General features: G+C 43.5%; 1 protein-coding gene across 2 annotated transcripts in view; it reads left to right on the top strand.

The window, feature by feature from the left end:
* Positions 1 to 15,108, top strand: part of FBLN1 (fibulin 1) — a 61,618-nt gene that overhangs the window by 16,957 nt on the left and 29,553 nt on the right. For both annotated transcript variants that reach the window (XM_064654044.1, XM_064654043.1), the window contains exons 3-10: positions 2,315 to 2,450; positions 6,709 to 6,880; positions 7,928 to 7,987; positions 9,459 to 9,560; positions 10,307 to 10,444; positions 12,054 to 12,191; positions 13,620 to 13,763; positions 14,596 to 14,724. In XM_064654044.1, coding sequence (XP_064510114.1) covers positions 2,315 to 2,450; positions 6,709 to 6,880; positions 7,928 to 7,987; positions 9,459 to 9,560; positions 10,307 to 10,444; positions 12,054 to 12,191; positions 13,620 to 13,763; positions 14,596 to 14,724 — 1,019 coding nt within the window. The remainder of the gene's footprint in view (positions 1 to 2,314; positions 2,451 to 6,708; positions 6,881 to 7,927; positions 7,988 to 9,458; positions 9,561 to 10,306; positions 10,445 to 12,053; positions 12,192 to 13,619; positions 13,764 to 14,595; positions 14,725 to 15,108) is intronic.

Raw genomic sequence — 15,108 nt, 5'->3', positions numbered from 1 at the left:
AAAAGACTGTGGAGGTAAATGGGCATGTAGAGTTTCATCTGGAAATGAACTCCATGAAAGTCAGTAACATTGGTTAAATTTTAACCAGAAGTAAAATGAGAATATAAAACATGATTTCTTAACTTGATTTTTATCAAAGTTTCTGGAGATAAAATAACTTTAATTTTAGATCAACATCTGAAACAGAGAATAAGGATCTTTTAAGTGTGTGAGTGATGTCTGTTCACTAGTGAGCCATGTATAAAACTCATCTTTCAGAGATGCACAATTTTGCCTGAAATATCCTGAGTGAGTGTCAGCTATGAAGCCTCATGCTCCTAGAGATTCAATATTTAGTGTTTTAAGATTTCAGCCATATTGTGAATACCTGTTTATTTTCAGGGAAGTTCTGTTGCACTGTTTTAACTCAAGCAGATAAGGAAAAAGCAGCCTTTGGCTTTTTTGAATATTAGGAATAATTAAAAAAAACCCAAATTCACAGGAAAGTGCTGCTCTACTTTCTCTGTTTTTAAAGGCCAATCATGTAAGCTGTCCAATGAAGTGTGATTTTATTGTTGTTGTTCTGAGAATGGAACAAATGGTATTTTAATCTATTATTCAATTGATGCTTAATTCCTTATTACAGTTGGGGTGGGCCACATGACTTATGAATACAGCTGTGGGAAACATTGTAAGAAACTTTCTTGTTTTGGTTGAAATTGCCAATTTGTCAGGGATTTCAAAGAGATGGCTTGTGTTTGAAAACAAGAGAGGCACCCTGGGAATCCAGCAGATCTCCGAAAGGCTGTTGTTTGTTTGTTTGCTTGTCTGGGGCTAACATCTCTCCTCAGCAGAACCTGCAGGGCTAAGGGAGCTGGAAAGTCTCAGCTCCCACACTCTTGGGCCTGAAGTTCAGGTTTTAGAGGCTTCCAAAGCCCTGACAGTCAGACCACCCCAGAGCTGGGCAGGGAATGGAAATTCTGCTTCAGAGGGAATTTCAACAACAAAAAAGCTACATATTCTTCCAAACTGGAACCAAATCAAATATCAAAACCTTCAAATATCCTGCCAAATAAAGTTACTGTCCTGAGCCTAACTTCTTGCTGTGACTTTAGAGTCTATTTTTGAATGATTTGTTCATGAATTTATCCTGGGTTTTGTTCCTATGCATTGAAATCTCACAGATGTTTTTGTCCAAGTGAGAACTGCACAGTCAGACCATTACTAATCACGGAATTGTGGAATCACAGAATGGTTTGGGTTGGAAGGGACCTGTGTGCAATCCAACAAATAGTAATTGGGAATCTTGGGGAGTGTAGCTTGACAACCTCACCCCTGTGCAGAGGTGCATAATCTGAGTCTATAATCTGAGTTCAAACAACTAAAGTTGAGGGGGAAAAAAAGGGTAAATGCTCTTAGTAGCAAAGAGAATTGTTCAGTGTTATTGGTCTGTAAGATGCATAAGATGGATATAATAGTGCATTTGTAGGGGGTTTCTCTTACAGAGCTCTAACATACCAGGTCATGCCTTTTAGGTGCCCCTGCTGTCCTATAAATAGAATCCATAAGCTTGGATTGTATTTGGGATAATTTCCCCACAGCAACTCAGGTAACAGTTATTCTTAGAGAAATCGGGTTACCACAAAACACATGGATATGTTTACATCCTCCTATGTGTAATCTGATTTGTTACTGTTTATTTTTTTCTCTGTTTCCCAGTGTCTGTAACAGAAGGTGACAGTGGAAAAGCCTCACCCACAAGCTTCACTCACAAAGCTACCCAACAAAGCAGAGTTACCCATAAAAATCAGAGTGGAGAGAGATCTTCACTGGGCTCTGCATTCAGGGGGCAGTAGCAATAGGACTGGAGGAGTTTAAAGCCTCCTCATGCAGATTTTTTTTTCCTACAGAAAGTAGTTTCCAGTTTATTCAGTGACACTGAGACAAAATGGAATGATTTTATGAGGAGTGGAACTAACAAAGCTGAGTTTCCTGTACACTTTTATCCTGTCTCCTCTCTACATCTCCCTGCCCTGTAATATTCTTCTTTCCCTTGTTTTTCTTTGCCCCTTTCTTACAATACACTGTTTCTCCCTGGGACTTCCCCTGGTATCTTCATTTCTCCCCATCACCTCCAGCTGTCCCCCAGAGCAGTGCTCTGATCTTCGTCCCACACGCTGTACCTGCCGGTGCCAGAGGACACCTTGGTGAGGTAACTGTGCTCCCACAGGAACCTCTTTCCCTCTGACTGGTTCAGGTGCTCACTGTCAGATTGCACTGCCTGTTCCTGACCCCTGTGTGCCATTTCTCTCCCCTTGCTCCCCCCCTGTCCCAGCATGAGCCAGGAGCAGTGCTGCCGCAGCCAGCTGGAGAAGCAGTCCTGCTCCGACGGCGTGGAATTCGCCACCGTGCGTGAGGAGTGCGACTCACACGCTGCTGAAAATTCCACCTGCGAGGCCCAGCACTTCAAGGTGAGACATCACAGCTGCTCCTGCTCATCCTCCAGAAGTGGTGTTCCCTGTGGGAAGGTCAGCAGACTCTGCTGCACATGAACAGTTTTTCCCTAGCTGCACCTCATGTCTCTGCTAAGGCTGTTCGCTCTGTGCCTGTCTCTGGGATGCAGCCCCCTGTCGAGGGGAGCAGCCCCCTGTCGAGGGGAGCAGCTCCCTGTCGAGGGGAGCAGCTCCCTGTCGAGGGGAGCAGCCCCCTGTCGAGGGGAGCAGCCCCCTGTCGAGGGGAGCAGCCCCCTGTCGAGGGGAGCAGCCCCCTGTCGAGGGGAGCAGCCCCCTGTCGAGGGGAGCAGCCCCCTGTCGAGGGGAGCAGCCCCCTGTCGAGGGGAGCAGCCCCCTGTCGAGGGGAGCAGCCCCCTGTCGAGGGGAGCAGGCTGTCCCATGGCATTCTAGCAGAGGCACAGGGACGAGTGCAAAGGGGTGGAAAGCCTCGAATGGGTAATTGGCCAGGAGATTACTTGTGCATGAAAAGAAGCCATCGGTGCTGCAGGGAGGGGTGGGTGAGAGGCTCAGCCGCCTTTCAGACTTCAGCTTTCATTAGAGCCCAAGGTCACACTCAGTGGTTTTCAACACTGGTGGTCCAAAGGGGTAGGACTGCACTTAATCCTTTCAGGGTATTTATAATTCCAGCTTGTGTAAGTGCCCTAAGTGAACATGACTTTGATTTGCAACTGGATGGAGACATCCAGCACCCTGTGATACCAGCACTTGACATCAGACTAACAATGCCTGTCCTTGGCATCTTCAGTTAATCTGTGCCCCTGATACTGTCTTTGTCTCTCATGGCTTGAAGGGAGCATAGTTACACCTCTCTGCAGAGTGTGTTTGGAAGGAAGTTCCACGAGCGAGATCAGGACCTTGCCCATGACCCAGTCCTGAACAGCTCTGGTCCTGTTATGGGTTTTTTTCAGTGATGTTGAAAATAGATGAGACTGATTTGAGTTCTTCCTACTGCTCAAAGGTGCTGAATGTTTCATTCAGCCAAAACAAACCCTTCCCTATGGAAGATGGCAGGCAGTTGCTCAGCACTGCTGTCCCGTGGCTGGTGCCCTTCCCTGCAGCACACAGTGCAGGAGGGCTGGTGGAACCCTGGCTGTGCTGGGCTGGGCTGACCCCAAAATATGCCTCAGCATTGTCTGAGGGGGTGGCAGTTGCCATTAGAGCTTGCTGATATTTGAACATCACAGATGACTGCGAGGCAATGCCCTGAGCCCACGTTCTGTGCCTGTTTAATTTACTGGGATAAACATGGTCAGAGTTAATGAACCTCTGTGAGCCACGTTCTGCCCTCCCACTCCCTGACAGGAATATCCCACACTTAACAGCTCCCCTGAGGTGGCTGCAGGAGTAACTTTAAAGGTAACCCCTTTAATCCATGATGGACAGAGATGACTTATGATCTAATATCAGTGAACAATTCATCATTTCTTCTGTTAAACACATTTTGAATCTGATGACCCTGAGACACACAGTGTCTGGCACTTGTGCCCTGCTGTGGTAAACAAGCTTTTTACATTCACACCAAGCCTGTCTCTCATGGGCTTGAATCTCATTTTGCCTGAGTTGGTCCATTTTTATTTAGCTTAGGCCGCATAGAAAATCTTTTGGATCTTCTTTGTCTCCTTCAAGGAAGCAGAAAGAACGATTTAGTGATTCAATTAGTGGGATTAATCGCAGCACTTGGCAGCAAATGAGGCAGCTAATCTTTCCTTTGAATCCAAGACTTGGGATTGGAAAGAAGATAAAAAGACCATATTTTGAAAACATTTGCCTCAGCTTTTACAGTAAAGGCAGCAGGCACAGGTAACGATGGGCAGGATTTTCTCCTCTGCTTGTTTGGAAGCATAGCTTTTCCTGCCCTGGGAAAAAAAAGGGATGCAAGATGAATCATTAATCTTTAAAATCTTCATCAAATGACAGGGATCGATTTCCAGATTTGTTGCTGCTTCAGGAGATGTAGAAATGATTTTATGGAAGTTTCCACCCCAACAGCCCTGCAGAAAGGAGTGAAGCTTCTAGAAATTTGACCATCTTTAAGGTGCTTTTCCCCAAAATTTGTCTTAAATACTTTTCAAAGACTGACATACATCTTTATCTTGCAAGTTTTGTCAAGGACGCTTCAGTTGCATAAATTAGGTGAACACAAAAAATTTATTGCTTTGGACTGTTGAATGTATTTTTAATTTTTGTTCAGCTCTTCAAAAGTTCTGAGAAATTCTGCTGAGTTATTTGTGGTTTTCCAGTCTGTTTTTCGTAGCATCTCCCAGTTATAATGTCTGGATTTCAGCAAGGGAGAGACCTCTTGTGGACAGATCCCAAAGGCAGCGTTAGCACAGGATTCACCCTTCCAGAGCTGCTGACTTAGGTGGGAACATAAATAATAAGAACTATTTAACTAATAAGAACTTTAACTAATCAAGAACTGAAGTTCAATAAAAACTTTAACTTATCAAGAGACCTTATTAATCAAAGCAATTTCAGGCGCTTCCTAATCACACCAAAAATAAATCTTCAGATTTCTCACATGTGACTTTGTTCCTTTACTCCTTCCCATCTTGATTCCTTCCCGTGAGAAGGCAGGCAAGGGATAATGGGATTTCAGGCAGGACACAGCTGTATATCCAAACACGAGGAGCAAGGCATGGCTTTGAAGCTGCATGGGATTTTTCTAATAATGGGGGGAAAAGTTTGATATTATTATTGGGACTGCTTTGGAAGCAGAGGCTTGCAGGCAGTGGAAGGGTGTGATAACAACTCGACCTTAAGGTTGTCCCATCCACGAGGGCAGTGGTGGTTCTGACAGATGGGTGATGCTCTTCCCAGCTGGCTTCCAGGCAGCTGGCAGGCTTTGGGAATCGGCTGCAAACACCTCCAGAACTGAACTAAACCAGAGTCTGGGGTCAGTAGGAAAACAGCCCAGTTACCATAAACAGCAGTTGAGAAAACATTTGGCGCTTTCCACCTCGGGATGGTTTTGGCTGTGGGACAGCAATGGCAATTATTGTCATTATCAAGCTGCTAGACCAAGGCACCTCGTGCACAGTTAGAATAAATACAGGCTGGAACAAATGGTGCAGGGCACACGTTTAGTTAATTGAAGATACAGTCAGATGTTGCAAGACTTAGCAAGCTCTGTGCTCAAAGTTTCACATCAGCTGGAGACTGAGGTCTTTGAAGTGGTGGCTCAACCTGAAAGAAATAAAGGCTATTCAACACTTCAAGAATGGCAAGATTAATGATCACTCCTTAAAAAAAAAATCCAGAGGAAGCCTGTAACTCCCAGTTTGAACCTTGTGTGACAAGACTAAGAAGTAGACTGAGTCAATTCATATGCCTAAGAGCAGAAGTCAGTGAGGATATCCAGAAGTATGTAATACCAAAATTTGGCAAGGCATCAGCTGTATTCAATAGCTTAAATAAGATCTGGTTATCAAAAATATGCAAGCTTAAGTCAAATAATGAATCTTCAGCTCACTTTTTATTTTTGTCTTCTAATTTATGGTGGTGAAAATTGAAAATCTAACAAAATTGTAGTCAGATGTTATAAACCTCGAGAGGGATGCCTCGGGGAATTGCTTGACGTGTTAGAATAAATATTGAGCAATGTTGCAATTCTTGGAAGAGATCATCAAGTATTTATTTCTAAAGGCATCCAGAAAAGGTGGAATAATCCCAGACATAACAGTGATAAAACTGGACTGTCTGCCACTGGATGGAAGTAGTTGGAGAACCAAGTAAAAAAAAAATGGGTGGTGAGGAACCATCCCACCAACCAAACCTCTGCTCTGTTTAATGGTGCAGGTTATTTTCTTCAAGAAAAACAGAGTCTGGAAGAACAAAATTAATAATAAAAGCTTAATTCTGCTTTCACATGACAGCAGCAATTGGCAGACACCAGTTGCAGAGAACTTTTGCTGCTTTCTAACAGCAAGGAAAAAACCAGAGTAAATCAGCAGTATCTTCTCAACTGGAAATCCAAGGAAACCTCCATGGGATTAACTTGTCCTGTGCTCACTCCTGTGGTGTATTCCAGGGCTGTAGTTCAGCAGCTCTGCAAGAGGAGGGCCATGTGTTATTGCTGCAAACCATGGCAGGACTGTGATGCTCCTCATTCACGTTTGACTGTGCTTTTCAGAGCAAAAGGGCTTCTTTCTATGACCTGGTAACACTACCCTTGGTCAGGGCTGTGATTTGACTTTGTTAATTTTGTTTTGAACAGACATGTTGTTACTGTTGTTTGCTGGGAAAGGCCGCCCAGGTTCAAGGACAGAGTTGTGACCCCAACCCGAAGCTGGGACACCAGTGTGGAATTGTCTTTAGATCCTGCTGTGGGAAAGGTCCAGAAGGCATTGACCTGTCCATCAGCGACGATGCTCCTAAAAACCAGCAAGGTATTTTACTGCAGACTGTAAAAGAGTGAGACACAAAATGATGCAGGGTACAAGGAGCATTAAATTATTTCTTTAAATTATTTCTGTTGGAATTCCTCTAACGTGACATCTCATCTGAGTAATTTAATGATGCATGGTTTGGAGCTCATTATTTTGGGTAGTGAAAGCTGAAATGCTGTTGTTGGAAGTAAGAGGCTAAAAGAGCTGGCAAGTGGTCACTTAGTTCCTGGTGTCAGAACTTAAATGTAACATAGCTTATTTTGGCAACTGATGATCTTGTCTTGGAAGCTGAGTATAAGCTATTAATTTTTAATGGAATCTTACCCACTGAGAAATGCTTGAATGCTGGTAGATCCCTTGTCCTCAGACCACTCTGCTAGTGACAAAAACTTGCATATTCAGTGTACCTGGATGACATGAGAAATATGTCAGCACCTTCCTTTGGGCAAGCAGTGGGTCCAGGCAGGGGGTGTGTTCAGCCCTTGGATGTCCTCCCTGTGGGCAGAACAAACTCTGCATATGGCACAAGCACCACTGAGCAAAACTCTCCAGGTTAAGGTGTACAAGGATATTTGAAAGAATGCCATAAGTAGGTGCCCAAAAGGTGGGTGTGGAGTTCTTTCTGAAATGAAGTCTAAATAATGAAAATCAGATTAACCTCAGTTATTTAAACCTGTTAGTACCCCAAGCTACTGTAAAGTCAGTGGAAGCCAAGCATGCCTCAACAACATGTCTTATGAAAATGAGGTGAAGCTCTGGTTCAAAGCCTGATGCTAAGAACCTGCATTTGAGAATCTCAGTCCATATGTAATCTGTGATCACAGCATGGCTTTCACATTGAATCAGTCAGATGGAAAATGCCCCATGGCCATGTGCATTTGAATGTCAAATTTAAGTATGAAATAGCTGTAAAATATGTAAATAATGCTCTTTAATTTTGTCCTGGTTTATCCAAAACCCTGGTCTGAGTCCCATCCCAAGAATACAGCATTTTACCTTGAGAAGAAAAGTGCTTTCTCCTCTAATGCCTATCTCCTCTCTTTTTAGTTGAGATTTCAAAGGAGGAATTAGACCAAGAAGATCCTTATCTGCATGATGGCTGCAGAGGTAAGTCTGGTGCCTAGTCCTCTTAGCCAGCTCCCTTGTGATTGCCTTCAGTAAAAGTGAAGCCAGCTTAGATCTAGAGATTAACCAAAACCTTTTGCCTAAGCTAGTTAGGGGTAAAAATAACAGAAGGAAGAGCCTTTCCAAGAAATAGTGGGCCATTGTGTGATGCCTCAATAGTTCCTAAACACAAGCCTTGCAGTGGAGTTCATCTTACCCAACTGAAGCTGAGACTATACATTTAACTTTTATTTAACTTTTAGTGGGTGATACCTCAGAGGTTCCCTTGAACCTGTGGAGTCCTCTGGGTTCTTCAGGACATGGGATCCTATATTAAATATGTGCATTTTTTATTCTCCTCCTGGGATGATCAGGGTGTTTGAATACGAAATGAAACTTGTTTCCTTTTGAGATGCATCACCTAAAAGAAAGGAAGAAAAGTGGCTACTGTCCTCATTAATCCTGCTATTCTGCCTCCTGGGAAGAATGTGTACTTGGGATATTGTTCTGCTAAGCATTCTGATTTATTGCTTGTCACACGTGATTTACATGTCTATAAACATACAGCAGCAGCGATTCACTATTTTCTGCCAGCATTTCAGAACTCAGTGATGTATTTAGGATAAAATCAATTTAATAGACTGATACTCCAGTTGAGAGATGATTTACTGTGCTCCGTGTTCTACAGCTGTTACACTCTGGGGAGAGTGCAAATGTCTCCGTTAGCAAAGCAGAGCCAACACTGCCTCTGCTGCTTGTCTCCAGCTGCTAATTACAGGAGATGACACAGAAAAATGTGTTACATATTTTCCTGGCATTATTTCTCCATGTAAGCAGTTGTTGTATTTGTCAGTTAATCAGCTGCCTGCAAGAGATGGATTGCTCTGGCTAATTGCAAATCAGGACAGTTGTACCTACAGCCTGTTTTCTGTGGTGGATTAATGGCCCTGTCCTCATTAGAAACAGTTACACTTACAAAAATTATTTTATGAAGTATTTATAAAGTAGTATAGTTGCATTTGCTCACATGGATTGTGCCCATCTCAAACATCTTATTTAATGCCTCTCCAGCCATTCTGAAAAATGCTTCTGGGGATTTTTTTTATTCTGTACTGAGAATATCAACACTTACCAGGAATAGCTGGAAATATATAACCTTTTCTCTATTTTGAGGATATTAAACATGTTTAATACTAATTTATCTTTAAACAAGATCAGAAAAAGGAAGTTTTCTTAATGATGAGCCAAATTTTGTGTAAATTTCCTATTTTATTCTCTTTCTGTCTGCCAGAATAACCCTTCTTGTATTATTTTTTTAAAGCTTCCAATTCTTAGCCCTTTCCTTCCTTTGTATATGTGTGTTCAGTTAATTGCTTTTCTAAACAAGTCATCAAGTATGCTGTAAATTAATGGTTTGTTCCAGCTGCTCTGAAGAGCCTGTTCATCACATAAGACTGTTTCAAACACCCATTAGGTGGTGGGCCCTGCTCTCAGCAGTGCAGAGACACAGGATCCAGCTACGTGTGCTCCTGCTTCGTGGGTTATCAGCTCCAACCAGACGGGATCACCTGTGAAGGTAACACATCAAACCACTGCCTTGGGGACCAACAGGCTTGTTTTATGAGGCAGATCTTGAATTTATTGTTGTGGATAAAACCAAAATAAAATACCTGTTCTCTGCTGTAGAAGAAGATGGTAATTGATAAGTCCTGTACAGCTGCTCCGGGAGGAAAAATGTTATTCATCAGGAGTGCCTTTTTCTGTCACTGGCTGAAAATGGAGCCTAAGTAGCTCATATACAAACTTCAGAATACAAAATAGATATTGATGATTGGTCAGATTAACACTGAAATAACGCTAAATATAAAAAGGAAGAACTTTTACATTTGCTACACTTGGATGTCAAATTTTCTTATGCATTCAAAGATATGAAATGCCCAAAAGAAATGTCTATCAGCAGCTGTAAAGTAGGAAGTTGGAACTTGGGGAAGTTGGCTGGGGGAGTGCCTCAGCCATATGTTGGTAGCAGGCAGAGCAAGGGAAGGATTTCTGCAAGTTTGCCTCATTGATATGGGCACTATAACCAAACCATAGAATCATTCAGTGTGGAAAATCTGATGGTCGAGTCCAACATTAACCAAACAGTGCCAGCTGCAGCAGCAGCCCGTGGATGCACAGCCCACCTGTGACACCTCAGACATGCCTGGGACACCGTCTGCGCTGGGCTCAACCAGATGGTGCTGCCTTTGGCCTCAGCCCTTCCCAGAGATGCTTCTTACTTACTCTCTCTTTTGTTGTTTTGAATCCCTTTGCGTCCTCCAGACATTAATGAGTGCATCACTGGGACACACAGCTGTGGGCTTGGCCAAACCTGTGTCAACACCCTGGGATCCTTCCGCTGCCAGCGGGACACCAGCTGTGGGACCGGCTACGAGCTGACAGATGACAGTCGCTGCAAAGGTATGTCCTGGGCAGGGAGCCTGGAATCCTCCAGACAACAAGGGGCCAAAAGCACTGCTCTTGACTAGCTGGGTTTGAATGCAAGAGTAACAGTCTCCTTTACTAAAAAAATGGCTGATTTTTAGGTGTGTCTGGCTCAAAGGATGCTGTTACCTGCATCCATAACTTCACCTGACACGCTGCCTTTACAGAGATAAATCAGCAGCAAACTCCGTTTGATGTGGAATTGGTTTTTACTGTGAGAAAATCTGTCCCTGTCGAGTTTAGAACGGTTTATAAATAAACTAATTTCGTTCCACTGAGTAAATTAACTCAACCAGAATCCTGGGTAAGGTTTTACTGTAGGAACTGATCAGTAAAGAAAAATAGATTGGATAAAAAAGCTGGTGGACAAACTCCAACTGCAAAACCTGCAGAACATCAGGCAATGCTTTTCAGAGTATTGTGGGTTAACTGTGATCCCTTCGAAGTAACATTTCTGCTGATTAAGACTGACATCAGATTTAGGCCAACAATTAGCTTACTGGCAGGTATTGACAGTCTTTTCTGATGGAAAAAAAAGAGTACAGATACTAAATCATGCATGCCATTAATCTTAGAGAGTTCTTATCTGCATAAGATAATGTTAATAATGTTAATTATTAATGTTATGTTAATAAGGGTAAAAATAGAAAGTGAATAATCTGCACATATGGTGTTTAAATGCCAAGCAACATGACTGAGATCTGCTGCATGTAGAACTCTGCTGAACCCAGTTCAGTATTAACCCATCCTGAACTTAAAATGGGCTCCACATCCATTAACTAAGTCTCACAAAGCTCTAGGCTAAGCAGTTCCATCTACACTTGTGTCAACTGGGAAAGCTGAGGCATCCAATGGCCAGAGAGCTTCTGTATTTTAATAGCTTTAGGAGATCTCATTCCACTGCCAGGTGGCAAACATGAAATTTTAGTTGCTTTTATGTGGACAGGGCTGCATTTGTGAATAAAGCCTTATTAGCCCTCGTCTGCTTTATCTGCTTCATCTGAACCATAATTTATTCACAAATATTTATTGTCTATTCTGAACTGGAATGGAATATTGAAGTTAGCATAATCCATGTTTATGTGCATTTTAAAGCACAATAACACAAGGACGTTGCAAACCTTAATATGGTTGAGAAGGAAGGCAAATTAATTCACTTACGAAAGAAATTAACAATGTCTGCATTGGATCTGAGGTTAGAATTAAAATTGCACTTGGCTAATTAAATCTTACCGACTTCAAAGCTAAGCACAGGGCTGGATCCAGGCTGAGCACTGCTGAGCGTGATGCTTCAGGTGCTCTGCGAGAGTTTGGAATCAGTCAGTTGTGAGAACTAACCCCATAAAGCATAATATGCACAGACACACCCCTAGATATAAAAACAATAGGAAAATAGTAAAACCCCTGAAGTTACCCTCCCTGAGATCCTGGCTGAGGCAGCAGGTCAGATTGCTCCTGGTGCACTGCAGGAAAGGGTGCTGGGCATTCGTCTGTCGGGTGTTTGTAATTGTGTCTTGTGTTTGAACTGTGATGGATGAAACCCTTGCCACACCCCTGCTAACAGTTTTTTTTTGTGACGTACCAGATATTGACGAGTGTGAGACTGGTACTCATAACTGCCCCCCCGATTTTATCTGTCAGAATACTCCAGGATCCTTCCGTTGCCGACCCAAGCTACAGTGCATGAGTGGCTTTATACAAGATGCGCTCGGCAACTGTATCGGTAAGGCTTGTTCTGGGCTCAGGGAACACCCCAGTGCTGCCTGGGAGACAGGCTGGAGTTTCACTGCATGATTTCTGAGCTTCTCGAGCCGTTCTTCAGCTGTGTGTTGCTCTGCTCTGGGGTTTTTCTGCTCCTTTTCACAGGGAAGATGTACAGATGAAATAAAAGACTTAAATACCAGATCACCATTTTTAGTGAGATTGGGTTACCTAAGGCACGTAGCTGCATTTGAACACTTTCCTTAAGACTTTGGGTATTTTATCTGAAACAAAATTTGTGATGTATTTTATCTACCTCTGTCCAAAAGCTTTTAGCTGAAGCTTAGTGTAAAAAGCTTTAATTATGACATCCTCTGTTACACCCTTTCTCTGTGTGGTTTTATGGGTATGTAGGTCCTTCCAGACCTGTCCCTTGTTGCAGCCTATCAAGAACCTTACTGTGTATGTGTGTGATGGGCCAGTTATAACACACCGTGGAGAGGAGTTTAATTTAAAGACTGATGACAATCTGTCAGGCTAATGCCTTGTTTCCAGGACTCCCTGAAACAGAATTATAACCTTTATATAAATACTTCAGAATTACTGGTTTCCAGCAGACTCTAAATGGTATTGTCTAATGTGACCTAAAAATCTACCAGTTATTCCCTGGAGTAGGATTTTCAAGTCTCAACTTACCTTTGGATTCCCCCATCGGCGCAGCAGGTCTCGGGCTTGTGGAACTGGCTGAGCGGCAGCAGCTGCCAAGTCGAGCTCCCTGTCAGCCCCTCGTTGTCCTGCCCATATCATACCCTGTGGTGTGAAATCTGACACTGAAAGCAGAATTGCAGCCTTTAAAATGGGGGGGGCAGTGCCTGTGCACAGCAAGCCCTTTGAGGACACGTGCCTGCCACAGGCAGCCCCGGGTCAGCGGCAGCTCGGGGTTAACTCGCTGTCACAGATGTCAGCAAAGCCACAGCAATTTGTAGCAGTTATGGCCCCTAAAAGGGATTCCCTCAAAATATTGACCAAAACAATTTCACAGGTGATTTTTACACACTGGGAATCAAATGCTGCCCTGTGCAGTGTTGAGGGGATTCTGTTGTTGGATTTGTGACTCTGCTCTTTGTGTAGAAGCTGAGAGCTGGATCAGAAGAACCCACAGACTGAAACAGAATGGGTTAAACTGATGAGCTGAATTGTTGATCAGCTCTTTGTATGCTTAGAGGAGGTTTTGAAACAAGTACAAGTACTGTACCCTATTTTCACTGCTTTTCAGTGGGATCTGTGCCTCTCACACCTGCCCAGTCTTTGCCCTGGAAGCGTTGCATTGGTGAAGCTGAAGGGCCTGAATAATTGCATTGTGCCATGGGCAGATCTTGTCTCTGAAGAGTTACATGGGGATGTAAACCTCTGAAGGGTTGCATGGTGAAAGCATGTTGTGCTCTTGCAGATATCAACGAGTGCCTGAGCACCAACACGCCGTGCCCGGCTGGGCAGATCTGTATTAACACGGACGGCTCCTTCACCTGCCAGAGAATCTCACCCAGCTGTGGCCGAGGGTACCACCTCAACGAGGATGGAACAAGATGTGTAGGTGAGGAACAGTTTGCAAGAAAAAGCAGCTTTAAGAAAACCACTTGCATCTGTCATTTATCTTTAGCGGTTTCTTGCACTTTGCTCAAGCTCCTCTCGTTCCCGCAGTCAGTTCTTGATCCTGTTCTTTCCCTCCTGGCAGCCCCAACAAGTGAAGGATGACAAGCATCCTCTCCATCCTTCATATACCTCATGGAACCCTATATTCTGAGGAGAGGAGAAATGATAATCACCCCCCAAAAAGGGCATTGTCTGTGACTGTGTGAGTGTATTGGAACAATACTGTGTGGTCCCAAATCTCCTCAGTACAGAGGGGCAGGGATAACACAAGGCCCACTTCATGCCCCACGGAAGCCATTTGAATAATGTTGAAAGACATATATGGCTTTGGCTGGCTTTCAGCTGAGGTGGCTTTTGCAAAGAGATGTGTTTTTGCGTGTGTTTTCAGTTTTTGTAAGTGGCTTGTCAAAGCACTACCTACTGACTGTGGGCCTATGACATCTTACCCTAGATGAAGATCTGATCCCTGAGTACTGAATATGCTTAACAAAACAATTTTGCACCTGACTGCCTCCAAAGGTTGCCTGACTTCCTGGTCTTTTCCCTCCCAAGTCCATCAACGTTAAGGACACCTGACAGATAACCTTCCTTGGTATGAACAGTTTGCATTCGTGACTCTGATCTTGTAGGAGCTGAGAGTCTGATAAAATCCTGCTCTCTGATTCAAAACTCTTCACAAGTACTCGGGGACACAGAAATAAGTTGACACGTTGCTCTCCTCTGCACTCTCATGCTCAGAAGTGTATGCTGAGTCCCTGCTCTGTCTGTTTTAGATGTGGACGAGTGCTCATCCCCCAACCAGCCCTGTGGGGAGGGACACGTGTGTATCAATGCCCCGGGCAATTACCGCTGCGAGTGCAAGGCTGGCTACACCTTTGATGTCATCAGCAGGACCTGCATTGGTGAGTTAAAGACCTGCAGCCAAGGCACTTCAAACATGAGCCTGTGTGAGGAATGTTAGTGCTCTCTGCATAACCTTTGTCATCCGAATGTAAAATTCACTACTGTTTTATTTGGATAAATCTAATAACATATTAGAGGCTTGCTGATACTTCAAAGGAAGCTGTATGGGTATTGTCAACATGTTATCTGTCATCCCATTAAAAGGTAAGATTGTGAGAGTGTGTGTAATTGTTTTCTGTGATATTTCTATATGCACCTACAGCAAAACATTCCTTTGGCAGATCAAAGCAGCTCTCTTCTGTGTATAGATCTAATCCAATTATGGACTGGGGTGTTTCTAAGTGAGCATTTTGAGGACTTCTTCCCTCTCTAGTGCGGAATTT

Source organism: Pseudopipra pipra, chromosome 5 (genome assembly GCF_036250125.1).
Source record: "Pseudopipra pipra isolate bDixPip1 chromosome 5, bDixPip1.hap1, whole genome shotgun sequence".
Lineage (NCBI taxonomy): Eukaryota > Metazoa > Chordata > Aves > Passeriformes > Pipridae > Pseudopipra > Pseudopipra pipra.
The sequence above is the reverse complement of the archived record's forward strand: the minus strand, read 5'-3'. Positions and strand labels throughout refer to the sequence as shown.